Source organism: Adiantum capillus-veneris, chromosome 26 (genome assembly GCF_014529385.1).
Source record: "Adiantum capillus-veneris isolate H3 chromosome 26, ASM1452938v2, whole genome shotgun sequence".
Lineage (NCBI taxonomy): Eukaryota > Viridiplantae > Streptophyta > Polypodiopsida > Polypodiales > Pteridaceae > Adiantum > Adiantum capillus-veneris.
In genome coordinates this window covers 59,874,019-59,901,296 of record NC_140956.1, presented here as the reverse complement: position 1 = coordinate 59,901,296, position 27,278 = coordinate 59,874,019, and the positions used below count along the sequence as shown (strand labels likewise).

The 27,278-nt window shown below is 43.1% G+C and overlaps 1 protein-coding gene across 5 annotated transcripts in view; it reads right to left on the bottom strand.

Moving 5' to 3' along the window:
- The window catches only part of LOC147423533 (uncharacterized), a 49,399-nt gene extending 33,650 nt beyond the window's left edge, over positions 1-15,749 (bottom strand). For 2 of the 5 annotated variants that reach the window (XM_086502028.1, XM_086502031.1), the window contains exons 1-5: positions 14,659-15,748; positions 13,921-13,991; positions 13,747-13,839; positions 13,147-13,227; positions 12,931-13,073 (exon numbers count right to left, since the gene is read on the bottom strand). In XM_086502028.1, the coding sequence (XP_086358154.1) occupies positions 12,931-13,073; positions 13,147-13,227; positions 13,747-13,839; positions 13,921-13,991; positions 14,659-15,610 (1,340 nt within the window). In that variant the 5' untranslated portion in view covers positions 15,611-15,748. Of the gene's footprint in view, positions 1-12,930; positions 13,074-13,146; positions 13,228-13,746; positions 13,840-13,920; positions 13,992-14,658 lie in introns of all 5 variants that reach the window. The other 3 variants (XM_086502032.1, XM_086502029.1, XM_086502030.1) reach the window with 3 other exon arrangements.
- Between the last annotated feature and the right edge of the window lie 11,529 nt (positions 15,750-27,278).

The following is a 27,278-nucleotide window of genomic DNA, read 5'->3' as shown; positions in this document are numbered from 1 at the left end:
TTCGGTATTTCTTTATTATTCAAAAGAGGGAATATTCAAAAGAGGGAATACACGCTGTGGTTCCTACAAGCTGCCCCGCACAAACTCGGCTGAATTTCCACTGTTCCAGCCCGATTTCGGCAACATAACTGTACTAGAACCCTTCACAGTCAGTATTCCCACGCATTGACTGACTTTCCCGACGCATACGGGCACTTTGCAAAACCTGTCGAGAATCTGCAGCACGCTGAATTCTCTGTTTTCAGCCCTGAAAATGCGCCAGATCACCTGTTCATTGGTCCCCTTGCGTCCCCGAACCTCCTGGGGGTATTAGGGTCCGTTTAGGGCCAAAACCCTAAACCTGCAAAAATACACAGCAGGCTGTAATTTACTGTTTCGGGCTCCGTTTCGCGTGCCGGTCGCATCCGTAGCAAGTCCTCGAGCTCCCGCACCTGTAGGGCTACTTGCCCTTTGAATCGGACGAGATTTCTGGCATGAAACCTCTCCGAATTCACCTGTACCTGCGGGGGGATTAGCCGCTAGCTAATCCAGTACCTGTGCAAGAGGCTCTTGCCTCGGCAATCGCGCATGAACCCACACAACTGTACATTGGTCAAATGAAGAGCCCACTAGAGGGGCATAACATACTGCCAAAGGGGAGAGAGAGGGCAGTGCGTAGCGTGCAGGGCATCACTCCTGGCACCGCACTGTTCATAAGAGGGAAAGCAAGCACTCCATAGCTCTTAACCTGTGACCGAGACTTGCAAAATGAGCCTCCCAGCTATAAATCACGTTTTTGCCTTCTCTATAAGTAGTAAACTGGCCTCAGAGTGCCAAGTGTCACTCATTTGTGCATTTTCCCGCTTTAGACCCTCAGGTCTAAAAATATCTCACCTGCAGCCTCTGTTGACTTGGCCACAGAGTAACAAAATGATCCCCATGTCAAACTGCACGTAATGACGCGAAGACATTTTCAGGTCCCAAAATAGCAGTTCCCTAAATTTTAGGAGATGCTGCCATTGTATCTTTCTAGGTCATCCGACCCTCTTTGTACACTGCGGCCACATCCAGAACTGAAATGTAGCCTCTGTAGCAAAGGATTCCACTTTGGCTAGTCAATGACCCCACTTGGCTAACCATAGTCCTTGTCCAATCTTAGTGCTCTCTTGCCCTCAGGCCTGGACTCCCTCTGGACAGTTCCACACTAGCTATGCAATGCAGGGCAGTTAGATTTCCCGAGGGGTGTTTCCAAAAAGTGAAAGTAAATAGATAATAAGAAAGAAATCAACAAAAAGGATAGATAGTAGTCACACGCTGGTGACATACCCCCCTCTTGAAATCTCAAACGTCCTCGTTTGCATCTATGTCGTAAATGCTTACTGTCAACACTGATGTATTCAACACCTGTCGACACATATACGACACATACATGCTCATTGTCAACCCTAGTGTATTCAACACCTCGTCGACTCATGTATTGCCTGCGTGTGAACCCTGTCCCAATGACATAGTGGTAGCTTCGCACTCTGCCATTGCTTTGAGTCACTAACTTTCCAATGACAAAATGGTAGCTGCACATTTTGCCACTGTCTTATAGTACACGTTGGATCCCGTAACACTTTCGAGCATACCCAAACCGACAGTTTAAGAATGCAGTTACACATGTACTCTTCAATAGAAGGAATCATTGTATCCTTGACAAACTGACAAGAAATACTCACTTCTATAGCACTAACCAAACTTTTGGACATTCCATAAGAGCAATTGCCAAACTGACAATCTGTACAGCTCTAACATTCATGTAACAGGTATTTGATTTGAGCTCACTTTAAATACCATGTACATCATTTGTTTCAGAAGCCATTGTCACACTGACAATCCATGTAGCTTTGAAACTCAAGGGGTCAAGGTAGGTTGCAAATCGAAGGCTTCCAGGTAAAGTGATAACACAGTTGGTGACTCTGCAAGTTCACCTTCTTCCATCCACTTAGCATCCATTGGTGGATAGTTTCTGAACTTTACCAAGTAACGCCTAGCAACCTTGCCTTTCACTTTCCTTTCTTTGTGTGCCAAAATCTGTTCAGGGACCAAGATCTCGTCAAGTTCCTCGACTTCCGGCTGATCTTCAGCTGGCATATCTTCTGGCACATCACCCACATAGGGTCTGAGAAGACTCACATGAAACGCATTGTGAATCTTCCAACTGTCAGGCAATTTCAGCCTATATGCAATATCACTGATTATGTCGCACACTTGAAAAGGCCCATAGTAACGCATGCTGAGCTTTGGAAACAGTCTTTCCTTGCCCTTCATCTTCTTTAACCTTGCCTTTTCAAAGCGTAAAAGCACCCAATCACCCAAGTGAATATACCACTTCACGACAGTGACGATCAGCTGCTTTCTTTTGCTTTGCCTGAGTCTTTTCTAAGGCCACTTTGACCTTCTTGTACATTTCATCCATGTCCTGAACATACTTATCTGCTTCAAATATCTTGTCCTTTGTATGCAGTATGGGAGGAACTTTCTTGCCACCTTCAACTATCTCAAAGGGTGCCTTGCCAGTTGATGAATGCACTGTATTATTGTATGCATACCCCACCAATGGCAAATACTGCTCCCACTTTCCTTTATGCTCTGACACATAGCACTTCAGCAGATCTAGGACAGTAGAATTTGCCTCTTCTGACTGCCCGTCTGTTTGAGGATGAAATGACGAAGAGAATTTGAGCGTGGTGCCCATATTCTCAAACAAGCCTCTCCAGAACAAACTTGTCATGCGTGGATCACGGTCGCTAACAATCGACTGTGGCATGCCATGATACTTGAAAATATTGCTCATAAACAAGCGTGCCATCTGATCTGGCTTTATCTTCTTCCTGACAGGAATAAAATGAGCCTGTTTGCTGAATCTGCAAATAATGGTCCAAATACCATCGTTTCCTGTCTGCGTTCTCGGAAGATCAAAGATAAAATCCATAGCAATACTTTCCCATGGTTTATCTGGAATAGGTAGTGGTTGCAATAACCCTGGTGCCTTTTGCCTGTCAAACTTGACCTTTTGGCATATTAGGCATTCTCGCACAAAGGCATCCACATCTCTTCTCAATGTAAGCCAATAGAAGAATGTCTCAACCGCTTTAACTGTAGCATCGATACCATGATGCCCTGCATACGGTGGGCCATGACTCTCTTCCATAACTTTGCGTCGCAATGGCTTTGTGACACACAATCTGCCATGCATCATCATGAACCCGTCTTTAAGAAGATAGTGTTCATGACGTTGTCCATCCATTAGTTGCTCGAAGACCCTTGCAAAATCTTCATCATTTTCATACTGTTCTCTCATATCATCAAGTTCATGATGATAAGGAATTGACACAGCTGAAATTTGTGGCTTCCTTGACAAGGCATCAGCCACAACGTTCTTCTTGCCTTCCACATGCACAATCTGAAAATGGAACATGGACAAGATATTTGCCCATCGCATATGCTTCTCAGATAACTTTGTTTGTGTCAAGAAGTATCGCAAGGTTTGATGGTCCGTTTGGACAACGAAATCTGCACCTAGCAGGTAGTGTTTCCAACTTAAGAGCGCATGAATCACAGCCAGTAACTCTTTCTCATAGACCTGCATGGTCATCTCTGGCCCTTGCAAAATTCTGCTCTCATAGGCTACTACCCTGCCATCTTGCATTAGCACTGCACCAATGCTACTACCGCAGGCATCACACTCCACCACAAATGACTTCCTAAGATCTGGCAACACAATGACTGGATCTGAAGTCATCTTTTCCTTTAAGAGATTAAAAGCTGAAATCTCTTTCTGTGTCCATCTAAAGGTGACTGCCTTCTTTTGAAGAGCATGTAAAGGTGAAGCAATCTCAGCGAAATTTCGGATAAACCGTCTGTAATAGGAGCATAGTCCCAAAAAGCTTCGGACATCATGCACCGTCTTCAAATTTGGCCATGACTTGATCGCTTCAACTTTTGCAGGATCCATTATGACACCATCCTTTGAGACAATGTGTCCCAGAAAGTGAATCTCTTCCAGAAAAAACTCACTTTTCTTTGCATTGATGAGCAACCTATGACTGCGTAGCTCTTTGAACACAATGGCCAAGTGATGCCTATGCTCCTCTTCATTCTTTGAGTAGACTATCATGTCATCAAAGAATGTACCAACAAACTGCTGGTGTGGACGGAAAATTCTGTCCATCATCCTATTGAACGTAGCAGGAGCATTTGTGAGACCAAAGGGCATCACTAAAAATTCATAAAGGCCAAACATTGTTCTAAAAGCAGTCTTGTGCACATCCTCTGATCTAATGCGGATCTGATGGTACCCACTCTTTAGATCTATCCTGCTAAACATAGCTGTTGCTCCTAATTTGTCCATAATATCATCAATTCTAGGTATAGGAAACCTATTCTTGATGGTATTCTTGTTCAGTGCACGGTAGTCGATGCACATACGCCATGAGCCATCCTTTTTCTGCACCAACAACACTGGAGAACAGAATGGAGATGAACTGGTCTGAATCAGCCCCTTTTCTAACAACTCCTGTACTTGGCCCATTATCTCTTTCTGCTGAGCCGCACTAACCCTGTACGGAGGCTTATTTGGTGGGCTACTGCATGGCACCAAATCTATCGCGTGGTCCTCGGGTCTCTCTGGCGGTAATTGAGACGGTAATGAATCGAAAAAACAGTCACTATACTGTTGTAAAAACATTGACCTTTCTTTATCTAGCACAGATAAATTTGATTCATCACAATCTGACACTTCACGTGCAAAAACCAAGTACGCAGAAAGATGCTTTTTCATTACAAAAGTAATAGCAGAAGCTGATACAGTAGGAATAGACTCCCCTTTAAGCTTTACATCCAGAATATGAGTCTTTCCCCTGCTCTGTACAGTGATCTTTTTGTTGTAGGCATCCATGATTCCCTGTACACGAAACAACCAAGGAATACCTAACAACACATCACATCCGTCCAGTGGCATGATGTAAAATTCTTCAGCATCTACATAGGACTGGATATGTAGACGCAACTTTCCAATGATGGGTGTCACAGCCTCTGTATGGCCAGGACATGCCAAACCTGCCTCTGCTGTATACCCCATCTCTTCAGGTCTGATTCCCAACTTTGAAGCCAATTCTGGGGAAATAAAGTTGGCTTTGGCACCTGGATCAAAGAAGATAAGCACTGTTTGATCCCTGACCTTTCCCCATGCTCTGCAAAGCTCACTTGCATCTTAATTTGGCTTGTCGTCCACCATATCTGGCACTAGACCAGCCATGGGCTTCTTTCCTTTCTTGTCTTCCTTGTCATCAGAATCAGCTGGCCTTTTCTTTGTAGGACAATTGTAAGCAATGTGGCCAGGCTGCTCACATATAAAGCATTTGTTTTCTGTCCTCAGGACCTTCTTTTGCTCTTCTGACTTGCGAGGAAAACGTCTTTTCCATTTCTTTGCTGGTCCTTTTTTTGATTCAGCCGTAGCTTTGTCTTTCCCTGCGTTGGCTGACCCCTGAGTCCCTTTAGGAGCCTCATTGGGAACGTGCTTCTTGGCTGAATTTTTCTTGCCTGATCCTGCCTTGACGCCAGTGTTAAATTCACAATCTTCTCCCTTGAGCAAACCATGCCAGTGTTTGCTACCTCGATGAGCTGCGTCAAAGTAGTGACTTTTGTCTTCGTGCAGTATTTTCTCAATCCTTTGGGTAGGCCACAACAGTATTTTTCAATATGTTCTGTCAATGGCACAAACCTATAGGAAGTTACTGGAAGTAGAGCTTTCCAAAACTTCCGATTGTAATCATCCAGATTTCTGCAAGTGGCAGCATTTAGCTGGTGCCATTCTGTCATGACATCTGCTTCAAAGTCATCAGATAGCCATGCTGCTGCAAAAATCTGCTTGAAGTAAATCCATGTGGACGGAGCTTGCCCTTGAAGCAATAAAGTTGTCCACCATTGTCCCGCATTCCCTGTCAAGAAAGTGGCTGCCTTGCGGACCTTTGAGGCCTCTGTAAAATTTCCCCCTGCATAGGCCTTGTCAAACTGCTGGAGGAATGAAAGAGCCTTCTTCCTGTCATCAAACCCTGTAAAGGTCGTGAAAGTCACACCTTTGCCACCTTCTTTGTACGGAGTTGGCCTCTCCAGCGGCGTTAAATTGTCATATGGAAGTGACTGAAACATGGGAACACTATTAGGGTTCATCTGTGTTCCTTGGCCGCTATTAACTTGACCTGGAAATGCCATATTTGGCTGCTGATTTGTAATTCCAGCCATACCAAAATTTGCCTGTGGCATCCCAAATTGGCCCTGAGTGCTCTGAAACCCTGGTTGCATACCCGTGACACCATACATGGGGTTAGGCATCATCGTTTGAGCACCCCCAAACACTGTTCCTAGCGTGTAAAACTGATTTCCAGGTGCATGACCAGCCATGCTCTGGAATACCGATCCACCTCCAAAATAGCCAGGGTGTACTGAAGGTGGTGGGAAGACCTGTTGCATAGCCTGTAGGTTGCTTCCCTGCCCATTAGAACCAGCTATAGGCTGCTGAAAGGTGGCGGGCTGAACTGGTACAGCCTGAAAGACTGGCATCTCAGCCACCTGTTCTTGCACCTTAGGCATAGGTTGTGGAGACTGCATGTTCTCCGTCAAGTGTACAGGTGTTTCCATTGACTGTGCGGTATGAATCACCTGTGCTCGAGCCTTAACAGGCTTTTGAATATGATCCAGTGACCCAACTTGCTGAGACGGAACAGGAGGTTGCAGAAAGGCTAAAAACCTCGGGTTCTGCATTACTTGTGTGAACATAGCCACAGCAGTAGCCAACTGGGTCCTGAATATATCGTCATCTGTCTGTGGTGGTCTTGAGGACTCACCCACTTCATGTGTCTGTTGACCCTGTGAAGAGGAAACCTCTTCAGTCACATCATCTGGTCTGTCAGCCATAATTGCAATTCCCTGTGTCTCGTCTATGATCCCCTGTGTCTTCAAGCCCAAAACTGACCAAGGCTCACTTCTATGGGAAAAAGTGATTTAATCCCGTCGATGGAACCATGAAACCGGCCTGTTCAATCCAAAAAGGGCGGTAGACTTTACTTCAAACCTTGATTTAGCTTTCACCCATTATTAGTCGTCTATTTTACCTGTACTTTCAAGACACAACAAAGGGGAGAGGGATACAGGCTGCTAGATTGCACCTGTATGAGTAGACGGACACTAGATTGGCCCCTAACTTAGGCGCCCCTTTCGGTATTTCTTTATTGTTCAAAAGAGGGAATAAACGCTGTGGTTCCTACAAGCTGCCCCGCACAAACTCGGCTGAATTTCCACTGTTCCAGCCCGATTTCGGCAACATAACTGTACTAGAACCCTTCACAGTCAGTATTCCCACGCATTGACTGACTTTCCCGACGCATACGGGCACTTTGCAAAACCTGTCGAGAATCTGCAGCACGCTGAATTCTCTGTTTTCAGCCCTGAAAATGCGCCAGATCACCTGTTCATTGGTCCCCTTGCGTCCCCGAACCTCCTGGGGGTATTAGGGTCCGTTTAGGGCCAAAACCCTAAACCTGCAAAAATACACAGCAGGCTGTAATTTACTGTTTCGGGCTCCGTTTCGCGTGCCGGTCGCATCCGTAGCAAGTCCTCGAGCTCCCGCACCTGTAGGGCTACTTGCCCTTTGAATGGGACGAGATTTCTGGCATGAAACCTCTCCGAATTCACCTGTACCTGCGGGGGGATTAGCCGCTAGCTAATCCAGTACCTGTGCAAGAGGCTCTTGCCTCGGCAATCGCACATGAACCCACACAACTGTACATTGGTCAAATGAAGAGCCCACTAGAGGGGCATAACATACTACCAAAGGGGAGAGAGAGGGCAGTGCGTAGCGTGCAGGGCATCACTCCTGGCACCGCACTGTGCATAAGAGGGAAAGCAAGCACTCCATAGCTCTTAACCTGTGATCGAGACTTGCAAAATGAGCCTCCCAGCTATAAATCACGTTTTTGCCTTCTCTATAAGTAGTAAATTGGCCTCAGAGTGCCAAGTGTCACTCATTTGTGCATTTTCCCGCTTTAGACCCTCGGGTCTAAAAATATCTCACCTGCAGCCTCTGTTGACTTGGCCACAGAGTAACAAAATGATCCCCATGTCAAACTGCACGTAATGACGCGAAGACATTTTCAGGTCCCAAAATAGCAGTTCCCTAAATTTTTGGAGATGCTGCCATTGTATCTTTCTAGGTCATCCGACCCTCTTTGTACACTGCGGCCACATCCAGAACTGAAATGTAGCCTCTGTAGCAAAGGATTCCACTTTGGCTAGTCAATGACCCCACTTGGCTAACCATAGTCCTTGTCCAACCTTAGTGCTCTCTTGCCCTCAGGCCTGGACTCCCTCTGGACAGTTCCACACTAGCTATGCAATGCAGGGCAGTTAGATTTCCCGAGGGGTGTTTCCAAAAAGTGAAAGTAAATAGATAATAAGAAAGAAATCAACAAAAAGGATAGATAGTAGTCACACGCTGGTGACAGTGTGAACTTTGGTTTGTTTATATATTAACTTAGCAAAATTGCCCTACCTACTTTTGTAGGAAAGTCACTTAAAAATAATAAGTGAAAATAACCAATAAATAGGAAAATAGGCTAAATGCACTGGAAAATTCCCCTAACTGATGCTAATGGATTCTCATGGGAATTCCGATGATCGTGCTGTGTGCAACCGGAGGATATGCATCTATGCTAAGTGACTGGGCATGCACGGTCTACGAATAGACTCACAAAAGTGTCAGATCACTGCTGATCTAACTTGATCAGACTGACTGAACCCTGCTGTGGTGTAGCTTGTCCACGGACACCTAGGGTTGGGATGTGTCACGTGACATCCCCTCCTTTTCAAAGTGAGGTACTGGTACCGAAGTGTATGACATCGAGGGAGGTCACCAACAGCATCCGGAATCCTAGAAGGGACTCTTCGCCGGCCCACTCTGCTGTGTGGGTCGAGCGGTACTTGAACTTCATAAAGGTCTGCAACGCTTGCTTCTTTGGGCCGCGTCGAAAGCCACTCAAAGTCTTCAGTGGCTTCTTCGATGCTTCAACTTCGTCGAGAGACCTGCTTCTTTCGTCTTCAAGAATCTCCATGGCTGAAAATTCCTAAAACCATCTCCAACACAAAACCATGAACATACCTATTCCATGTAAAGTGAAGGAAAAAAATATTGTCTTCTCTAAAGATTGTGTATGCAATGTAGATGAACGTAAAGACGGAGTGACAAACCGTTCATCCAACACATGCAAACAATGCGATCGAATCTTTTCTGTTTGATCGAAATCAATCAACTGTGGCAAATCACAATGGAAATGCCCATGCTTGGTGCTCATACTATCATGTTCTCTGTCGGAAACTATGTCATGCCAAGGAAGAGACATGGAATGCGACTTCCTTACATACAAACTTTTCAACTTTTCACGAAAAATCCGCATACATTCGTGCTCATCCATGAGAGAAACGTGCTCAACATACAATATGTCATGCCTAGGAAAAGGGATCACATAACGATGCTGACTAAAATACATGAAACCTTCACGAATGAAACATTCGAACAATGCGTGCGTATCAATCATGCGAACACACAATACTTCCTGTGAGGGTTCCTTGAACCAAGGCTCGAGAGCCAAGATCGGTTCTTCGGGATCTATCGAATCTTCTTGTGGGGGATCTGTGGATCTCGACTCGAAAGCCAAGATTGATTCTTTGTGATTGATCGAATCTACAAAGAGGTTAGCTTCGCTAGAAAAAGCAACAACTAACACATCATCCTTGTGAACAATCACATCATCTTCATGCAATTTATCATGCTTGTGAGAAATCACGTCTTGATCATGCAAATCATCATGCTTGTCATTGTCATCCAAATCATTATGCAAATCATTGGCATCCAAATCATCATGCTTATCATTGTGCTTCAAATCATCATGCAAGTCATTGTCAATCAAATCATCATCATGCTTCACACAATCATGCAAATCCTGTGTGTCATGCTTTGGAGAAGAAGAGACTGAGAGAGTCTTCTTTTCCCGAATCTGTTGCATCGGTGTCGGCACTTGAGAAAAAAGTCGCAACATCTCTTGCAGTCGTGCTTTGGTCTCGCGATAAAATTCTGCTTGTATTTCTCTGTTCTCTACTTGTCTGCGTTCCCTTTCTGCTTTTCTTTCTTTGAATTCACGATCTAATTTGGCTTGTCGTTCTTTGGCTTCCAAGCGCACGGTCCTTTGCTGCTTGTTCTTCAGCTTTGCTTGCGAGTTGTGCCAATGCAACTCGATTCGTTTCTTGTTGTTGTGTCATCATGTCCAACAGCGACTTGACCATCATCTCCATAGGAGTGAGTGCAACTCATGGTGTAGATGGCGAAGGGGGAGGGTCGAAAAAGTCTCCTGGTAGGGAAAAATCCTCCCCACCTCTCTCATGCTCATCACCTGTATGCGAAGTATCCATTCCGCTTCGGGTGACGACCATGCACTATAATCTTGGGTTCTGAAGTTCGCGAGGAACTTGGGTTCTTGAGGTCCTTGATTCGTGAGAATCTTGGGTTCTTGAGGTTCTTGAGTTTTGAGGGTCTTGGGTTCTTGAGGTTCTTGAGGTTTTCTTTCGCTTGCAAATCGCGTTGGAGAAGGATCTTCTCTTCAACCGAGTTCTACCCTTTTCTGCAGGCGCACCCCTTGGCGGCCTTGCGCTCACACCAAGGTTGCTTTTTCCCACCTCACGTCGATTGGCCGGTCGCTAAGTGCACGGTCCGCTCTCAATGAGTGAAAAGAGACACAAGGGGAGGCTGGACAAGCCCTTCTTTCTTGGGATTCCTGTCACTCTTCAACAAAACACGATTAGGAATCGCCACGCCCAAGTAAACTTGGGTTCGTGCGATCGCAACAAGCAAAAAAAATTCTTGTGGATCTTGTGGTTCTTTCCTTGAGTAATGCAGAACACTTCCAAAGCTCTGATACCAATGTAAGGTGCAACGGAATGAATGTTGTATTTTCTCAAGATTAGTGATCTTTATTGCTCAAGGTTCCTTTTAGTTCTTAGGGAACGAGAGAACTTTCCGTCTTTATGGAGAGTGCTATGATCACGAACAAAGTGAGTGGATATTGTGCGTGCAAGTGAATGAGACTGAGAGAAGGAGAGAGAAGAGATACGACACCGAGAGGTTGTAAAACCCTCCCCCGAAGGCCCCACTCTCGTCGGCGGGAGTGGTCTATTCTTTGATTGCACAAAGGTGTACAATGCGTATGCAATGGATTGATGCAATGGGACTATGCCGATGACGACGACGGCGATGACGACGACGACTCGATGGCTGAAATCTGTAGGCTTCTAATCGCTGAATTCGGGGACTGTTTCGGTGGCTGAAAATGACTGTTTTGGCTGCGTTTTCTTGGGCTAAACTTGGGGAATCATCTGCAACTGAATGGGGCTGATCTGCTACTGTTCTAACTGCTGAAAACCTGTGTTTTCCAATGGCTGAAATCTGCGTTTTTGATCATGCTGAAAAACGCTGGGAAAGCTGAGATCATGCTGGCGTTAGTGATGTCAAAAACACTAATGGTAGTGCTGAGGAGTATGCTGGCGATGGCAGGAATCTGCAACCGCTTTGGTGCTGGTGATCAATGGCGAAGGCCTACTGCTGTAGGAAACGCGAGGGATGAGGGGGAGAAGCAAAACGCTAGAGGGTCATGAGGGGGGGGGGAGGTACTACTGAGAAGTTGCCTGTTGAGCGGGAAGCTCCTGCTGCCTCTTCTGTCAGAAAGTGTGAACTTTGGTTTGCTTATATATTAACTTAGCAAAATTGCCCTACCTACTTTTGTAGGAAAGTCACTTAAAAATAATAAGTGAAAATAACCAATAAATAGAAAAATAGGCTAAATGCACTGGAAAATTCCCCTAACTGATGCTAATGGATTCTCATGGGAATTCCGATGATCATGCTGTGCGCAACCGGAGGATATGCATCTATGCTAAGTGACTAGGCATGCACAGTCTACGAATAGACTCACAAAAGTGCCAGATCACTGCTAATCTAACTTGATCGGACTGACTGAACCCTGCTGTGGTGTAGCTTGTCCACGGACACATAGGGTTGGGATGTGTCACGTGACAGTGGTCGTTTCCCCCTCCAATATCTTGAATTAGCCTTCATTGTACATATCTCAGTTTTTCATTGGGAGAGTCTCCCCTCATGCTGATGTACGCCCCCCCCCCCCCCCCCTTTTGTTGGGGCAGGTTGTAGCCCCATGGGTAGTTTTATTAACTAACAAAAGGATCTTTTTCTTGGAAAAAAAACAGAGCAAGACACTTTAAGAAAAAGCTGCAATCTGCCCCCCACCAAATGGGCAGGAAGCTCCTCGTTACCTCACTGGCTCCGTGGAGTCACATGTTCAAATCCACACCGACGCGATCGGTGCTGAAAAGTATGTAGGAGTCCCTCGTCTAGGAGGAGGGTGGGTTCCAAAAATTGTGCACCTCGTTTTATCGTAGCACCGCCTTGTGCAACCTCTTGTTCCAGGTACCTCTCTCTCTCTCTCTCTCTCTCTCTCTCTCTCTCTCTCTCTCTCTCTCTCTCTCTCTCTCTCTCTCTTCATCCCCGGTCCATTTATCGCCTCGCTTTCTTCTACACACTTCAGCAGATGCAGATGAGGGCTTTCTCCGTCACCACAAAAGACACTTGCAGCAGTGACCTTACCTGGCCCCGCCAAGCTTGTAAAGTTCTAGTGCAACTTTTCTGCCAAGATGTACTTAAGCATAGGAAGGGTAAAGCAAGGAACAAATCTCTTCTCTCAACAACGACTCATGTTTGGATAAGAGGCTTCATGAGTGGGAGCCATCAATACACATTGATGCAAAACCATATGTGACCAAAAGCAAAAGACAAAAGGCAAGGTAAACCTCTCTCTTTTTCGAAGATCAGAAAGTTCTCGGGCAGCTGCTCCTTTCTCCCGCTGAAGTCGCGACAGCTGTTTTTTCAGATAATCAACCCTCTGTGCATCCCTTTTATCTTTCAGGCTGTCTGAGTGTCCACTTTCCAGTTCCTGTAAATGAGGCACTTTGATATATCACATAACAGATAATAAGTTTTTTTCATAATTCCTCAAGTCTTCTTGCCTCTCTAGTTTTATCCTTTTCTGGTTCAATTTGTCGATCCTGTGACTTTGAATGCAATGCTTTCATTTTCATCTCAACGATCTGTAATGTAACCATTCAAGTCCACAAAAGTGTAATAAGCGACCCCCATGCCGACAAGCTAGGTGCTAACTTAAATATTGTGAAAGCCATACTAAGCATAATGCGAAAAATTTATGGGAAAATTACCAAAATACCCCTGAAACTTGGGAATTCCAAAAATATCTCTCAAATTTCAAAAAATTCCAAAATGCCCTTAATTATTTTCAGGATTCCCAAAAATACCCCTTGTTATTCTCGCAATCATCTCCAAAACTTTCTTTTTTGCAACTCTTCATAGGAAGATTAGTTCTCCCTCAACCGATGACACAAATGCCTCTACATGTGAGCTCATTGGTGAACATTTTTATATATAAGTCACTTAAAAATAGAGTCAGAAAGAATAAACTATGCAAAATTTGGAGCAATCATCCAGAATTGATACAATCTATTTTTGAGAATTTTCGCAAATTTCAGGGGTGTTAAGATATCCTTATAATTTCAAAGGTAATTTTGGTAATTTTTTAAAATTTATGGAGTAACCTTCACTTCATACTCCATTGCACATTCCAGCAAGGCTATCTGAAGTTCCTCAACTTTCTTCTTGTAATAATCAGCATCAGGGTTTCCAGTGCCCTAACAGATTATACTCAAGGTGTAAACCACAAATGTCGAAAACAATTTCCTTTTTAAATATGTGAAAGATCAAGAATATACCCCCAAGGCAGAAAAGCCATTGCTCATGGCAACGAGCTTCCTACCAAGCAAGTCCTTTATCTTCGTTCCACCTACAGAGAACAAGCAAAAGCAAGCACAAAACACCTTGTTTGAAACATGAAAACAACCCAAGCTGTTGCACTCTTTATTTTCCACTACAAGCCAGAATTATCGAACCCTTGCCTAGGTGGGCGTAACAAAAGCAATTTCTCTGCTATTTCATTGGGAGGGGTGGACCACAACTAACCCCTGAAGAAACACAAAGGTAAAGCTTAAGCTTATGGATACACCCCTTAGACATACACAGATGAACCAAGTCCCTCATTTCTGCAATTTCTCATTTGAAGTTGAATGTTGGCCCTTACAAAAAAGCCGAAACTTAAGAGTCACAGACATTCAAATGTAAACAAGAAAACCATCGAATCTCCTTCTAGACCGTGGTGATGCAGTACAGCTGTCTGTGCACTAATGTATCAATGCCAATACACAGGGAGTCAAAAGTCTTCCTATCCATCACTGTAGATCAGGCTGATACAACACCTCTCAATTCTCTCGAAGAAAAGTGCCTTTTTTGAGGAGAAAGACAGCAGTCAGGTTAAGAAAGTAGATCCTCAGAGACCCACCCCCATGAGCAACGCCCAAACAAAGTAGCACATGGCTAAAGGATTGATTTATATGCAGCATCTATGCATCAGTATTATGACTAGTGCAAACCTACATTCATTTGAAACAAATTACCATTGATCTCCACCGTTTCGCTCCAGATTTTGGATCCAAGTGCTTCAAGTTTGCAGGAAATCTTTTCCGACATTGTGCTATCCCTTTGCACTTTCCCATCATGAACAACAGCAGCACCATTAGACACAGTCTCATTTTCCTCCACTCTACAAGTTGAAAATCTTCTATGTGCATCTCCATTGTGCCACAAAAACTCATCATGTGCGACATGCCCATCACCTTCACCATCAACACAGGCAAATTGCTGGAAATCCTCAGGCTTTTGCTGGACATTTGCATAGTCCTTGCCATAGCTGAGGGTGTTGGGTAATGCAAGGGTGGGTGTCAAGTACCACAAAGCTGAGGTAGCACCCGCCGCGCTGTTCATTTGGTGATAATCTGTAGTGGCACTATCCCCATTTTGTATGCTAAGCAAACCGTTCTTGAGAATATCTCCTTTCATGATGTCCTGCATAAAGCCATCGGGGTCACCAATTGTGTCAACAATCAACCTTTGCTGGTTATGCGGGGGTGGACCTGGTTTAAAACCTTGATGATTATGATGATGTTGTTCATGGTGGTGAACAAAGCTGATTGTTGTCTCTTTGGTGCCAATGGAGAACTGGTCTGCGTCTTCAACAAACTCCATCGTAGCAGATTTAAGAGCATCCGAAGAGAGCAAGCTATTGGAGTCATCATGTCCATGCAGAAATTTGAAATCGGGGTCGGAATGCGGCACCTTATGTGGTTGATTTGTCCACGAAAGCACCATTTTCTCGAGCCCATCTGCAATCTGCTCAATGGCGCTGGGCTCCAGTTTGCTTCTCCACCCATCATCTGCTTTCTGCGTATCCTCGGCCTCCTTGAGGTCCTTTCGGGGATGGATGTGCGAGCTCTTGAAATTAGGTTTTCTTGCCTTGTTAAAGTTTGCACGACTGGAGCCGCCCTGGGGCTTGAAGTAGATGCGAGTCATGAGGGTAAGACGCCCGCAGGCCTTCGCGAAGAAGGAACAGCAGAACAAGCTCACATAAAATTTTAACTGTCCAACAGTTCATAACGGAAACTCTCTAGCCGCTACACATCAAAACAGCGTCCGCCATTTGCAAGCCAAGGGGCCCTTTACATACCTGCCGCTTGAATTTTAGGCTGGGCTCACGCGAAGGGTTATTCCATGGTGTTCGGGGACTGGACCAAAAGGTGTGGTGAAGTTCTGGTCCTACCAACAGTTTGGGCAAGGTCCCGCAGCCCCAAATGCCCAGAAGAAGGATTTTCCACACTACTTTTCAATGCCAAGCACGGGCGTGAGGTTTGAACCTAATCTCGTTTCATGCTAGCCAGTCTCTCTGATTTGTTGTGACAATTCTGCGCTACCACCTCATCTAAACGAGGAGAGTGGAGGCAAAAAAAATCAATGAGGATTGCTAGCACCCTCGCCTAAACCAAGCCTTATTTACAAAATCATCTTAGTCACAATGTGTAAGCCTATTGGTTGCATCTCTACGTTGTTGCATAATTGCCTCGAGTCAAGCCTATTGGGCAATGGTAATAACCATGGTGGGGGTTGAGGGCCGTCCAAACTTTGGTTGCCCCATTTTTGTGTTGCCAAAGGAAAGCTCTCACATGGCATCCAGCTCACCTCACACACCTAAGCACAGTATATGGCGAGCTAGTGTGTAGTCACTTTGAATTCCCACCCCACATAAATCCAAGTAGAGTTCATAAGAGGATTGCATACATTTGTAAGTTTGTGTTTGGCCTATATCCTCGTCTATGGAGCAACATGTGTTTTACTTGTTGGATTTTCTTGTTGCATTGGTGCAAATGGGGGATTCAAGGTGATTACACTTTGAGTGCCATATATGGAGCTCAAGTGTGTGAGATGAGTTGGGCGCCATGTAGGAGCTTTCCATTGGTAGTGCGAAAATGGGACCGCCACCACAAAGGCTTGAACCCATGCCAATTACACTACAAGTAGAGATGCAATCTATAGGGTGCTACTTATACATTGTGACTCGGTTGATTTTGAAAATAAAATTCAAACGATAGGCGCTCAATGTATAAAGACACCTGTTCATGCTGGCATGAAAATGGCGAGCACTATTTGATGGCGCTGCGAGAGCGCGTGCTTGCACAAGTGCATGGGTGTGGTGTGGTGCAGCAGGAGACACACATGATGTGGTGGAGCTATGGGTGAGACTTACTCTCACCACTTCTGTTCCAAAAAAATAGGGTTAGGGGTTAGTGATGAGCGCCCAGACCCAGACATGCGACATGAAACCCTTACAATCTCACACTTGAAGGCCAACATGGCCTAAGTGGACTATGTATGTACAAACATATATAAGCGTGAAGCATGATTGTAGCTTCACCCTACGCCCATCATCTGTATGCAATGTGCAAACCGCTCTGAAGATAGTCTCTTTGTCAGAGCATCCACTGGGTTCTCATCCTTGTGGACTTTGGCTAACTCAATGTGTTTGCTAGCCGTCACATGATACTTGACCTCGATGTGTTTCGATTTGGAAGGAAACATGGGGTTCTTTGCTAAAGCAATCGGCGAATTGCACTCTAACTATCACAATATAATATTGGAGTCTGGTGTTTACCAAGGTCTCCCACTAGACGAGATAAACACACAACTTCCTTGATGGCACTGGAAATTGCAACATACTCAGCCTCAGTGGTGGAAGACAAATTGCAATTTGGATACAGGATCTCCAAGAGACTACCGCTCCAGCAAATAAGAAAATGTAGTGAGCTGTGGATCTTTTAGTGTCCACACAACCCGCATAATCAGAATTAGTGCATCTAACTATGGGTGCATCACTTTCATCAAAACGTAAGCACTTGCTAGCTAAACCCTTGATGTATCTCAAGATATGCTTCACTGCTTCCCAATGCTCTCTGCCCAGGTTTACCATATACCTCCTTACCACTTCCACTGAAAATGCAATGTCTGGTCGCGTGCTAACCATGGCAAACATGAGATTGCCAACTGTCGAAGAATATGTCACCATCTCCATCTAGGCTTTTTCGCATCCAATTTGGGGAAATCATTCTTGCTAAGTTTTACATATGTAGCCATTGGGGTACTCAACGCTTTCCCCCCTTGCATACTAAAACATTGCAAGACCTTGTGAATATACTATTCATGTGATAGTTCAAGTATTCCACATTGATGACCTCTCGTCATAGCATACCAAGAAAGTGATGTGCATCACCCAAATCTTTTCACAAAAAATTGCTTGCTTAAGGCATCCTTGAGAAGTGCAATCTCATCTTTTGACTTCTCGGCTGTAAACATATCATCCACGTACAAGATTAGAATGATGAGGGAACCATCGTTCAACCTCCTTGTGTACAAGCAATGATCCTCTTGGCTCCGTACATAACCTTGGGATTGGATGTACTTATCAAACTTGATGAACCATTGCCTTGAGCCTTGCTTTAGTCCATACAAAGATTTATTGAATCTACACACTAGTTCTATCCTTGTTGGTTTCTCAGGCTTTATCTCAAAACCTTTTGGCTGCATCATATAGACATCTTCTTCGAGATCCATGAAGGAATGCTTGCTTTACATCCATCTGGGCTAATTCCATGTCCTCTATTGCTACTAGACCAAGCAGAAGACGTAGTGTAGTCATCTTGACCACTAGAGAAAATATCTCATCAAAATCTATGCCTTTCTTGTACTTGAATCCTTTAGGAACCAATCTAGCCTTATACTTAGGCTTAGGATCTGTTGTCATGTACTTCTTCTTGTACACCCATTTGCAAGGCAATGCTTATTTACCCTCAAGTAACTTTGTCAATTCCCAAGTCTTATTAGCTAACATCAAGTTGTACTCAGATTGCATAGCATGCTCCCTCTTCATGCTATCTTCCATCTGAATAGCTTCTTTATAACAAGTGGGCTCACCGCACTAAGTGTAACAAATAGTCAAATACTGGTTGAAAGTGCTTAGGTGCATGAAATATATGAGTAGATCTTCTGATGCCTAATTGTTGGATTTTGCTTTCTCTGGAGCAACATTTGTTTGTGTACTAGTGGAAGATACGTCACTATCACATCTAGCTTCTGCGTAACTCGTGGTGAGGCAACATCCTCAAACCTTACTTTGCGATATTGAATCTCTCACTCACTGTCTATGCATCTTAGACTCATTGAATATCACCTGTGAGTTGCGTATGACCTTCTTAGATTCCGGGTGCCAGAGATGATATCCATCTCTCCATCCACACCATATCCAACAAAGATGCACTTGTGTGATCTAGGATCTAGCTTTTTCCTAAGCTCTTTTGGCACATGTGAGAATGCCTCACACTCAAATACATGTAATTGATCGTAATTAGGTTGTTTGCTCATCCATATCTCCTATGGCGATCGGTTCATCAGGTAAACAGTTGTCATATCGCTTCCCCAAGACACTTGAGGTAAAGTGGCCATAAACAACATCAAAGTGACCCCTTCTTGGATAGTCCTATTCATCCTTTTTGCCACACCATTCTGAGCAGGTATGTAAGGTGAAGTGACCTGTCTTCTAATGCCTCATTTTCTGCAGAAGTTCTTGAACTCAAAGGATACTCGCCTCCATTGTCAGTTTGCCAAAATTTAAGCTTTCTACCTGACTGGTTTTCTACCATTGCTAAGAACTTTTGAAAGACATTCAAGACTTCACTTTTCTGCTTCAAAAGATAAACCCACACCTTCCTAGTAGAGTCATCTACGAATGTTAGGAAGTACAGTGCCCCCCCTAGAGACTCAAGAGGCATAGGTCCGCATAAATCGCTACTATGCACAAGATCTAGAGGGCTTCCTAACTCCTTGTTAAAGGCGTTGAGGTCAACCTAGTCTGTTTTCCATAAATGTAGAGCTCACATCAAGAAAAGTCAAAGTAATCTAACACAAGGATATAACTAGAACGTTGCAGTACCTTCATTCCTCTCTGACTCATATGTGCAGTTGGCTATGTCACAAATGTGTAGATGGAAGCTCGACTACATAGATAGAATTCTCTTTCATTGAAGAGACATTGAGTGAATACAATGAGGCAAACTTCTGGCCTTTAAGCATGCCCAAGTTTCCTTTCTTGATCGTCCAAGAACCATGTGGAAAAACAATAGTGTAACCCAAATCATCTAATTGCTCTCCATACATTAAAATCTTTGTCAATTTGGGTACATGTCTAACACACTATAGCATAAACTCAGTGCCATTACACATACAAATCTTTATGCCCCAATACCACATATATCAAGCTCATAAGAATTACCCAGCTTCATTATACCATGTGTAGCAGTATATGTGGAGAACCACTCCTTATGAGGAGTCATATGAAATCTAGTACCTGAGTCCACTATCCAATTATGGGCATAACATTCGTCAAGAGCTACCAATGCATCAAGACTCGCATTTCATGTCTTTGTCACATCAGGAATGCCAGCTAAAGACTTAACAACATTAAGTTCTTCTACCTTCACGGTCCTCTTAGGTGTGTCAAACTTTAGTTTTTATTTGCCCTTTTCATGTTGTAATGCATGGTAATCCTTCTTCAAGTGTCCCTTTTTATGGCGATGATTATATTCAATGTTCTTCATGTCTCTTCCACGACTCTTGCTATGACTATTTTGCAATCTTGAGAACGACCGCGACTACGACCATGTTGTCTTGTCTTCTCACGGTTGCCACTAACCATATATGCATCACCATGCCCAATCGCATCAAGAGACCGACGTCTAATTTCCTCAGAGAGAAATGGGCTAGTAACATCACTTAAACATTAGCTTCCCACCAGGTGTTTACTTATGGTTGTATTGAATGTTTCCTATGAAAAAAAAAGGATCCAATCAATAATCTAATAGGTGAACAAAAGCTAGGGTTCAATTTTGTAAGATCTTTTTTGACAACTGCTTTTTGATGAAAAGTAGGTTAGTTTCCTAACTGAAGTAGGTTAGGTGAAGCCGTGGTGCAATTTTACAAAAAACCCTTTTTTTAGTTTTTTGTGCTTTTTTTTAATACTTTTCATGCTTTTTGGTGTTTTAAAAAAGAAATGTGCTTTTTAATATTGTATAAACCCAAAAAACATTATTTTTTGTCACCATAAAAGTACAAAATAGATATACAGTGGGGGAACGGGATTGAACAACATTTTTACAGGGATTATTTCTATAAAAAGTGACACCGTAATATGCCAAGGCAGTATGGTGAGTGCACACATTCAAATGAGAGCTAACATTGCTGCAAAAGACCTTTTTGAAGGCACTTTTATCATCCCATGTTGCACATAAAGCATATCATAAATCTTTGGCATTGGTTTTTTTCATTATTGTGAAGTAAATGGATTCACCAAGGTGCAAGTGAATGGTCATATCACGCTCATTCAAATCTTCCCACTGATCATCAATGTATGCATTCTCTTTTCTATCACGTTGTTGGAGTGTGCATCTCTCCAGGGTCGGCCGAGAAAGCGTCGTTTTTCTGGCTGTAGACAGAGAAGCAGTCGAGGCATAAACCAAGCAAAACAAATGTACTTAGGACCGATTTGGTGTTAGTAAGAAGATATAGAGATGATTACAGAGCAAACCCGAAATGAAATCATGACTCGAATCACAAATACTAGTGAAAAATAAATGAAAACCAATTATCAACACTCGATTGATGCTAGCAACCAAAAGACGCTTCCAATAAATTGATATCTGAAACCCTTTTACAAATCGGTTGTTGTTATGGAATGGATTATGAGAAGTTGGACATTAACATTTATGGTCATGTGTGCATGATATACTAGCTGAGTCGTGGGCAGGTGGCTAATAGCAGAAAGCAGGACATTAAATAAACCAATGAGACTTAGGGTTTTTTAGTTAGCTCAATAAAGTCCTTGATCCCCAAAGTGGAATGTAAATAGCTTCATTTATGAGCTGTCCATTTTTGGAATTAATATAAATACATGCCTAGAGGAAGCCAGCTCACTCTAGGCATGGGGGGATGATTTTACCCAAATGCTCTCTCTCTCTCTCTCTCTCTCTCTCTCTCTCTCTCTCTCTCTCTCTCTCTCTCTCTCTCTCTCTGTGTGTGTGTGTGTGTGTGTGTGTGTGTGCGTGCGCGCGCGTGCGCGCAAGGCACCCTTGGTCTAGAGGGGCGTGCATGTAAGTATGAGGTGTGTTGCTATCATCACGATTTTCCTACTCGCAAAAGTGGTATTAGAGCTATGGCTAGAGCTATGGCTACGCTCTTGGACTCACAACAATCATAGTTGCAGAGAGGATCGATATTAAAGATGAGTCACACTTACCTTGAATTTAATTTTCTTTTCTTGTTTGAAGTTTTATGTAGGTGATGAATCTCCTCTGATTGTAAATGTGCTTGGATTGTTTAGTAATTTTGGATTATCATGATTGAATAAAAATTTGCTTAGCGAGTATAATGGATTGTATGATTAGTACGATTAGGCACCTAACTATGGTGATTTAAGTGTAACAATCAAGCAAAGAGATTTATGCGATTAATCTCCTGGAAGGAGGAAAAGATTTAGGTTAACATATTTGCCCATATTAGTGATATTTAGAATACAATCAAAAGTATAATGAGAAGAAGTAACGGTGATTGTAGACAATGATGATGGTAGATAGACCTTGGACCTTGAGCATAACTTTTGGCCTCCAAGAACCTTGAGAGCATAACACAAACAAAGGAGTACTCATGCCTCTAGCTTAGCTTCACTTTGTAAGGTGCAGGAGTTAAAAATTCTTCTAATAGATGATAGAACATACATAATTAATTCAAAATCTTATGTTACACAAACACGTAAAATTGAGGCCCTCATGATATAATGATAATAGGGCCATTCACTGCCATAACTATCTAGAATTGCAACATGAAATTGGTTGGCTTTATGGATAACTATATAGATTAAATATACAGTACAGATACAAACATAGCATCAAGCATCAAGCAATGCTAGACCCATTCTAAAGCCCCTCAAGAACACAGTTTTATGCGTAGTTCTTTTTTTTTTTTTTCCGACTCCGGCTGATAACCACCTCTGAAAGGGTGGTGGTAATGCGTGTGCTAGTCTCCACCCAACCGTGCTATCTTATAGCCTTCCCCTAACGTACACACTGTCTGACAGTGCCGGTGGCCTTGTCCATAGGACCCATGTCCTTACATTACCCCCCCCTTGGAGAATCGTTTTTGTCCTCAAAAACGAACGTAGGAAAACGTTTCTTAAGTGCGGAGACATTCTCCCATGTAGAACCTTCTTCAGGTCTATCTAGCCATTTTACCAACACCTGTCGTCTGACATGATGTCTGGTGCGAAGCTCATGAGAATCCAAAATCTTTTCGGGCTCATGAGGAATGCTTGGCGGTTCGATAAGGTCAGCTAACACACCTGTGTCCATGACATTATCATTCTATCCTAGCTGCTTTCGTAAACGGTTAACATGAAAAACTGGATGAACTCGTGAGTGCTATAGGCCACTTAACCTATACGTTTGAGAATGGTATACGGTCCACAATAGCGTGGTGAAATTTTAGCAACTTTTCCCGTCTTCAGACTTTCTGAATGCTCCGAAACTTTGCGGAAAACCTTGTCTCTTTCTTCAAAAGTAGCAAGATGATGATGCTCATCTGCGTACTTTTTATATCGATCTTGAGCTTGCTTAACATTCTGTCGAGCAACTCGAAGCATGTCAAAATGGTCTTAGAGAAAATCCTAATTCACTTGTTGTATCTTCTCTGTAGCCAACCCCACCATAACGGGTGATCTAAGTTGAAATCCATATAAAAGCGTAAATGGACTAAACCCTGTAGTCACATGCTTTGAATGATTATAAGCAAATTCCAATGTAGGTAAGTAGTCTTCCCAATTGGTTTGCTTCTTGCTAACGTACCCTCGTAGCATATCCTCTAGCACTTGATTAACTCTTTCGGTTTGACCATCCGTTTCTGGATGATCAACCGTACTTAGATTAAGTTTAGTTTCCAACTTTTGGAACACAGCTCTCCAAAAGTGATTATCAAACTTTCGATCTCTGTCACACTGATGATACTAGCTAGAAGACTGTAGAGTTTATATATATGCTCTATAACTAGCCGTGCTAATTCCGGTGTCTTAACCGTAGTCTTAGTGGGAATGAATCGAACCATCTTTGTGAGACGGTCTACAATTACCCAAATGGCATCATGGCCACGATTTGTAGTAGGTAGTCCTACTACAAAATCCATAGAGATACTCTCCCACTTACCTTGTGGAATCTCTAAAGGATGTAAAAGGCCACCTACCTTGAGGCGCTTTGCCTTATTAACTTGGCACGGTTGGCAATTTAGTACATACTCTTGAACATCATGATGTAAGCCCGACCAATAAAATTGCCGTCGAACTAAGGCATACGTCTTACGAATACCTAGATGACCAGCACTTGGACTACCGTGACACTCAAAGAAGATTTGGCGCCAAGTGTCTGAGTCCTTTGGCACACATACTCTACCTTTGTGGAGTAAGTAGCCATCATCAATGGAAAATTTCTTCCATCACTTAAGCTCTTCCTGAGTAGGGGTGGAGCTCTGTGTGTTGGAGTTTTTATATGTGCGTTCAGAGACATGTTGATCTGGTTGTTCAGAGACATGTGAGTGTGAGGGATCCCTTTTTAAAACTGCACTCCACACTTTAGCATATGATTGATCTTGTGCACACTTGCCACATAATGATTCTAAAAATCCACTCTTTATTTCTGTGAAAGCAAGTGAATTAATATGAGGCATCTGACTTAGTGCATCTGCTACTACATAATATTGCCCCTTGCGATATCGTAGCTTACAATCATAATCTTGAAGGATTTTGGCTCATCTAGCTTTACGGCCCTTCAAGTCCGTTTGAGTAGTAAACCATTTGATACTCTCATGGTCAAAAACTACTTCAAACTCGGCACCATATAAATAGTGTCGCCACTTTCGTAAAGCGTGAATTATGGCATAGAGCTCTCTCTCATAGACAAAACAATTTTGTTGAGCTCTATCTAACTTTTTACTTTCAAAGGCTAAAGGTCTTCCCTCCTGGAGAAGTACTGCACCAATTGCTTTATCACTAGCATCAGTCTCTACCACAAACGGCTTAAGTGGGTCAACGATTGCTAGGATGGGAGCAGTGGCTATAGCTACCTTGAGCTGTTCAAAACTGCGGTTTTGGGCTTCTTCCCAAGAAAAGGTCTTACCTTTTGCTTTAAGTTGATCTGTCATAGGAACAACAATTTTGGCATAATCACGGATATACTGTTAATAAAATCCAGCCATGCCTAAAAATATTTGAAGCTCCTCAACCGTGTTGGGATGTGCCCATCGAAGAATGGCAGTGACCTTGTTAGTGTCCATTTTAATGCCAGAATAAGAGATCACATGACCGAGGTAATGTATCTTTGTTTTAAAGAAATTGCACTTGCTTTGCTTAGCATACAACACGTTAGCTCGTAGCTGTTCGAACACTAATCGTAAGTGTTCTATGTGTTCATCTTCAGTCTTACTGTAAATGAGAATGTCATCAAGGAAAACCACAACAAATTTTCCAAGATAGGGACGTAAGACACTATCCATGAGTGTCATAAATGTAGTTGGAGCATTGGTTAGACCAAAAGGCATAACCAAAAATTCAAAATGCCCGAACCGTGTTCTAAAGGCACTTTTGGAGATATCTTGTAGTAGGATACACACCTGGTGGTATCCTGAACGAAGATCTATCTTTGTATAGTATCTTGTCCCGTGGAGTTGATCAAACAATTCTTCCACTCGAGGTAGAGGATACTTGTTCTTGATGGTTATCACATTTAATCCGCGATATTCGGCACAATGAACCCAATCATATGTAACACCAGAAGATTTCTCTAAATAAGACTCATCAAGTTCACGATCACTTTGCCATATTGAGAGCTCTGCATCACAAAATCTTGATAAAGAAGGAGTCTGCAGCCCCCTCTAAATCATCACCATGTGGACCTTCAAGCACATACCCTTGCTCATCCAAGCCCTTAAATTTTGGTGCATCCAAACCCTGTAAATATGATATACACAAGTCCTATAGATGCTCATGTACATCCACACGCTATGAACCCTCATGTGTGTACAAACCCTCTAAATCCTCATGCTTTTCTCGACCCTGTAAGTCTTCAACTTCAGCCATTAGCATGGAATCTGCAATTCCAAGCTTTGCATAGATAGCTTGGACAACCTCTTCATCATCTTTGTCCTGTAATAGCCTATCATCCTCAAGCAAGCATTTATCAATAGCAGTTTCCAGCTTAGCCCTAATCTGCTTGAAAACCTTCGCATAGGTAGGCATATTAACACAATCCTCATCATCTTCATACATGCTTGGATCCCGTCGTTCTTGGATGACAGCAACTTTAAACTTGCTCCAACTATGCAGATTTTGCTGCTGAAGCTCTTGGAATCTCTCAATAAAATTTGGGATCACAAACCTATCAAATTTTAGAATCTTGTTCTCTTTTGGCACCCCATGCAGCTCTAGCTCCTCGTCATAGCACTCCAAGTATCCTATTGGATCATGACCATAAAAATCCCCTGCTGATAAAAAACAGAGCGTTTGGCATTTTCAAGTGCTAATTGTAGCAGCATCTCTTGTTTCCAATTATCTGATGCTTCATATTTCTTTTTTCCATTACTAGCTACGATATCTGAAAATTTTTTGTGTTCTCCTACACTTGAAATCCACCTAATTCACTTTTTGCATATTGTTACAATTCTAGGTTCTCAAATTTCAAATTGGTACCCAAATTTTGATTCATATTCCGCGCTTGACTTGCATACTGCTGATGCAAAATAGCGCCCATTAACCGCATAATCTACTGCATCTCTTTCTCTTGGCTTGTCGATATGGTTGGTTTCATCTACCCCAATCAGATTCGCATCGGGTTCACCAAAAGTGTCGGAGTGCCCCAGGGTCGTCAAGAAAGCATCAGGATTCTGGCTATAAACGGAGAAGCAATCGAGGCGTAAACCAAGCGAAACAAATGTAGTTAGGACTAATTTGGTGTTGGTAAGAAGATATAGAGATGTTTACATAGAAAACCTGGAATAAACTCACGACTTAGATCACAAATACCAGTTGAAAATAAATTAAAACCAGTTATCAACACTCACTTGATGCTGGCAATCAAAAGACGCTTCCAAAAAATTGATATCTGAAACCCTTTTTTACAAATTGGTTGCATACTCCATCATTGGTATGCTTGTTGATTTGCAAACCCATAATAAAAAATCCCCAACCCGATCTATAATTGCAAGGCAAACCCCACCTTGCACTGTTCCCCTGCTCTTCAATTCCCAAAATTTCCCTTCTCCCTTTGCTCGATCAAATTTTTAAATGCTCTTTGTCTTGCAAAACACATCCCTTATGCACTGCTTGATCTCCACTGCAATGGTTGACTCCAAGACTTCAAATATCCTCTCGATAGAGCCGAACCCTCGCTAGACATCCCTTTGTTCAATCTTTTGATGTTGTTTGTCAATCCATATCAGGAAAGCTCTACCTTTCTTGTGATATAAGATCTAGAGAGAGAGAGAGAGAGAGAGAGAGAGAGAGAGAGAGAGAGAGAGAGAGAGAGAGAGAGAGAGAGAGAGAGAGAGA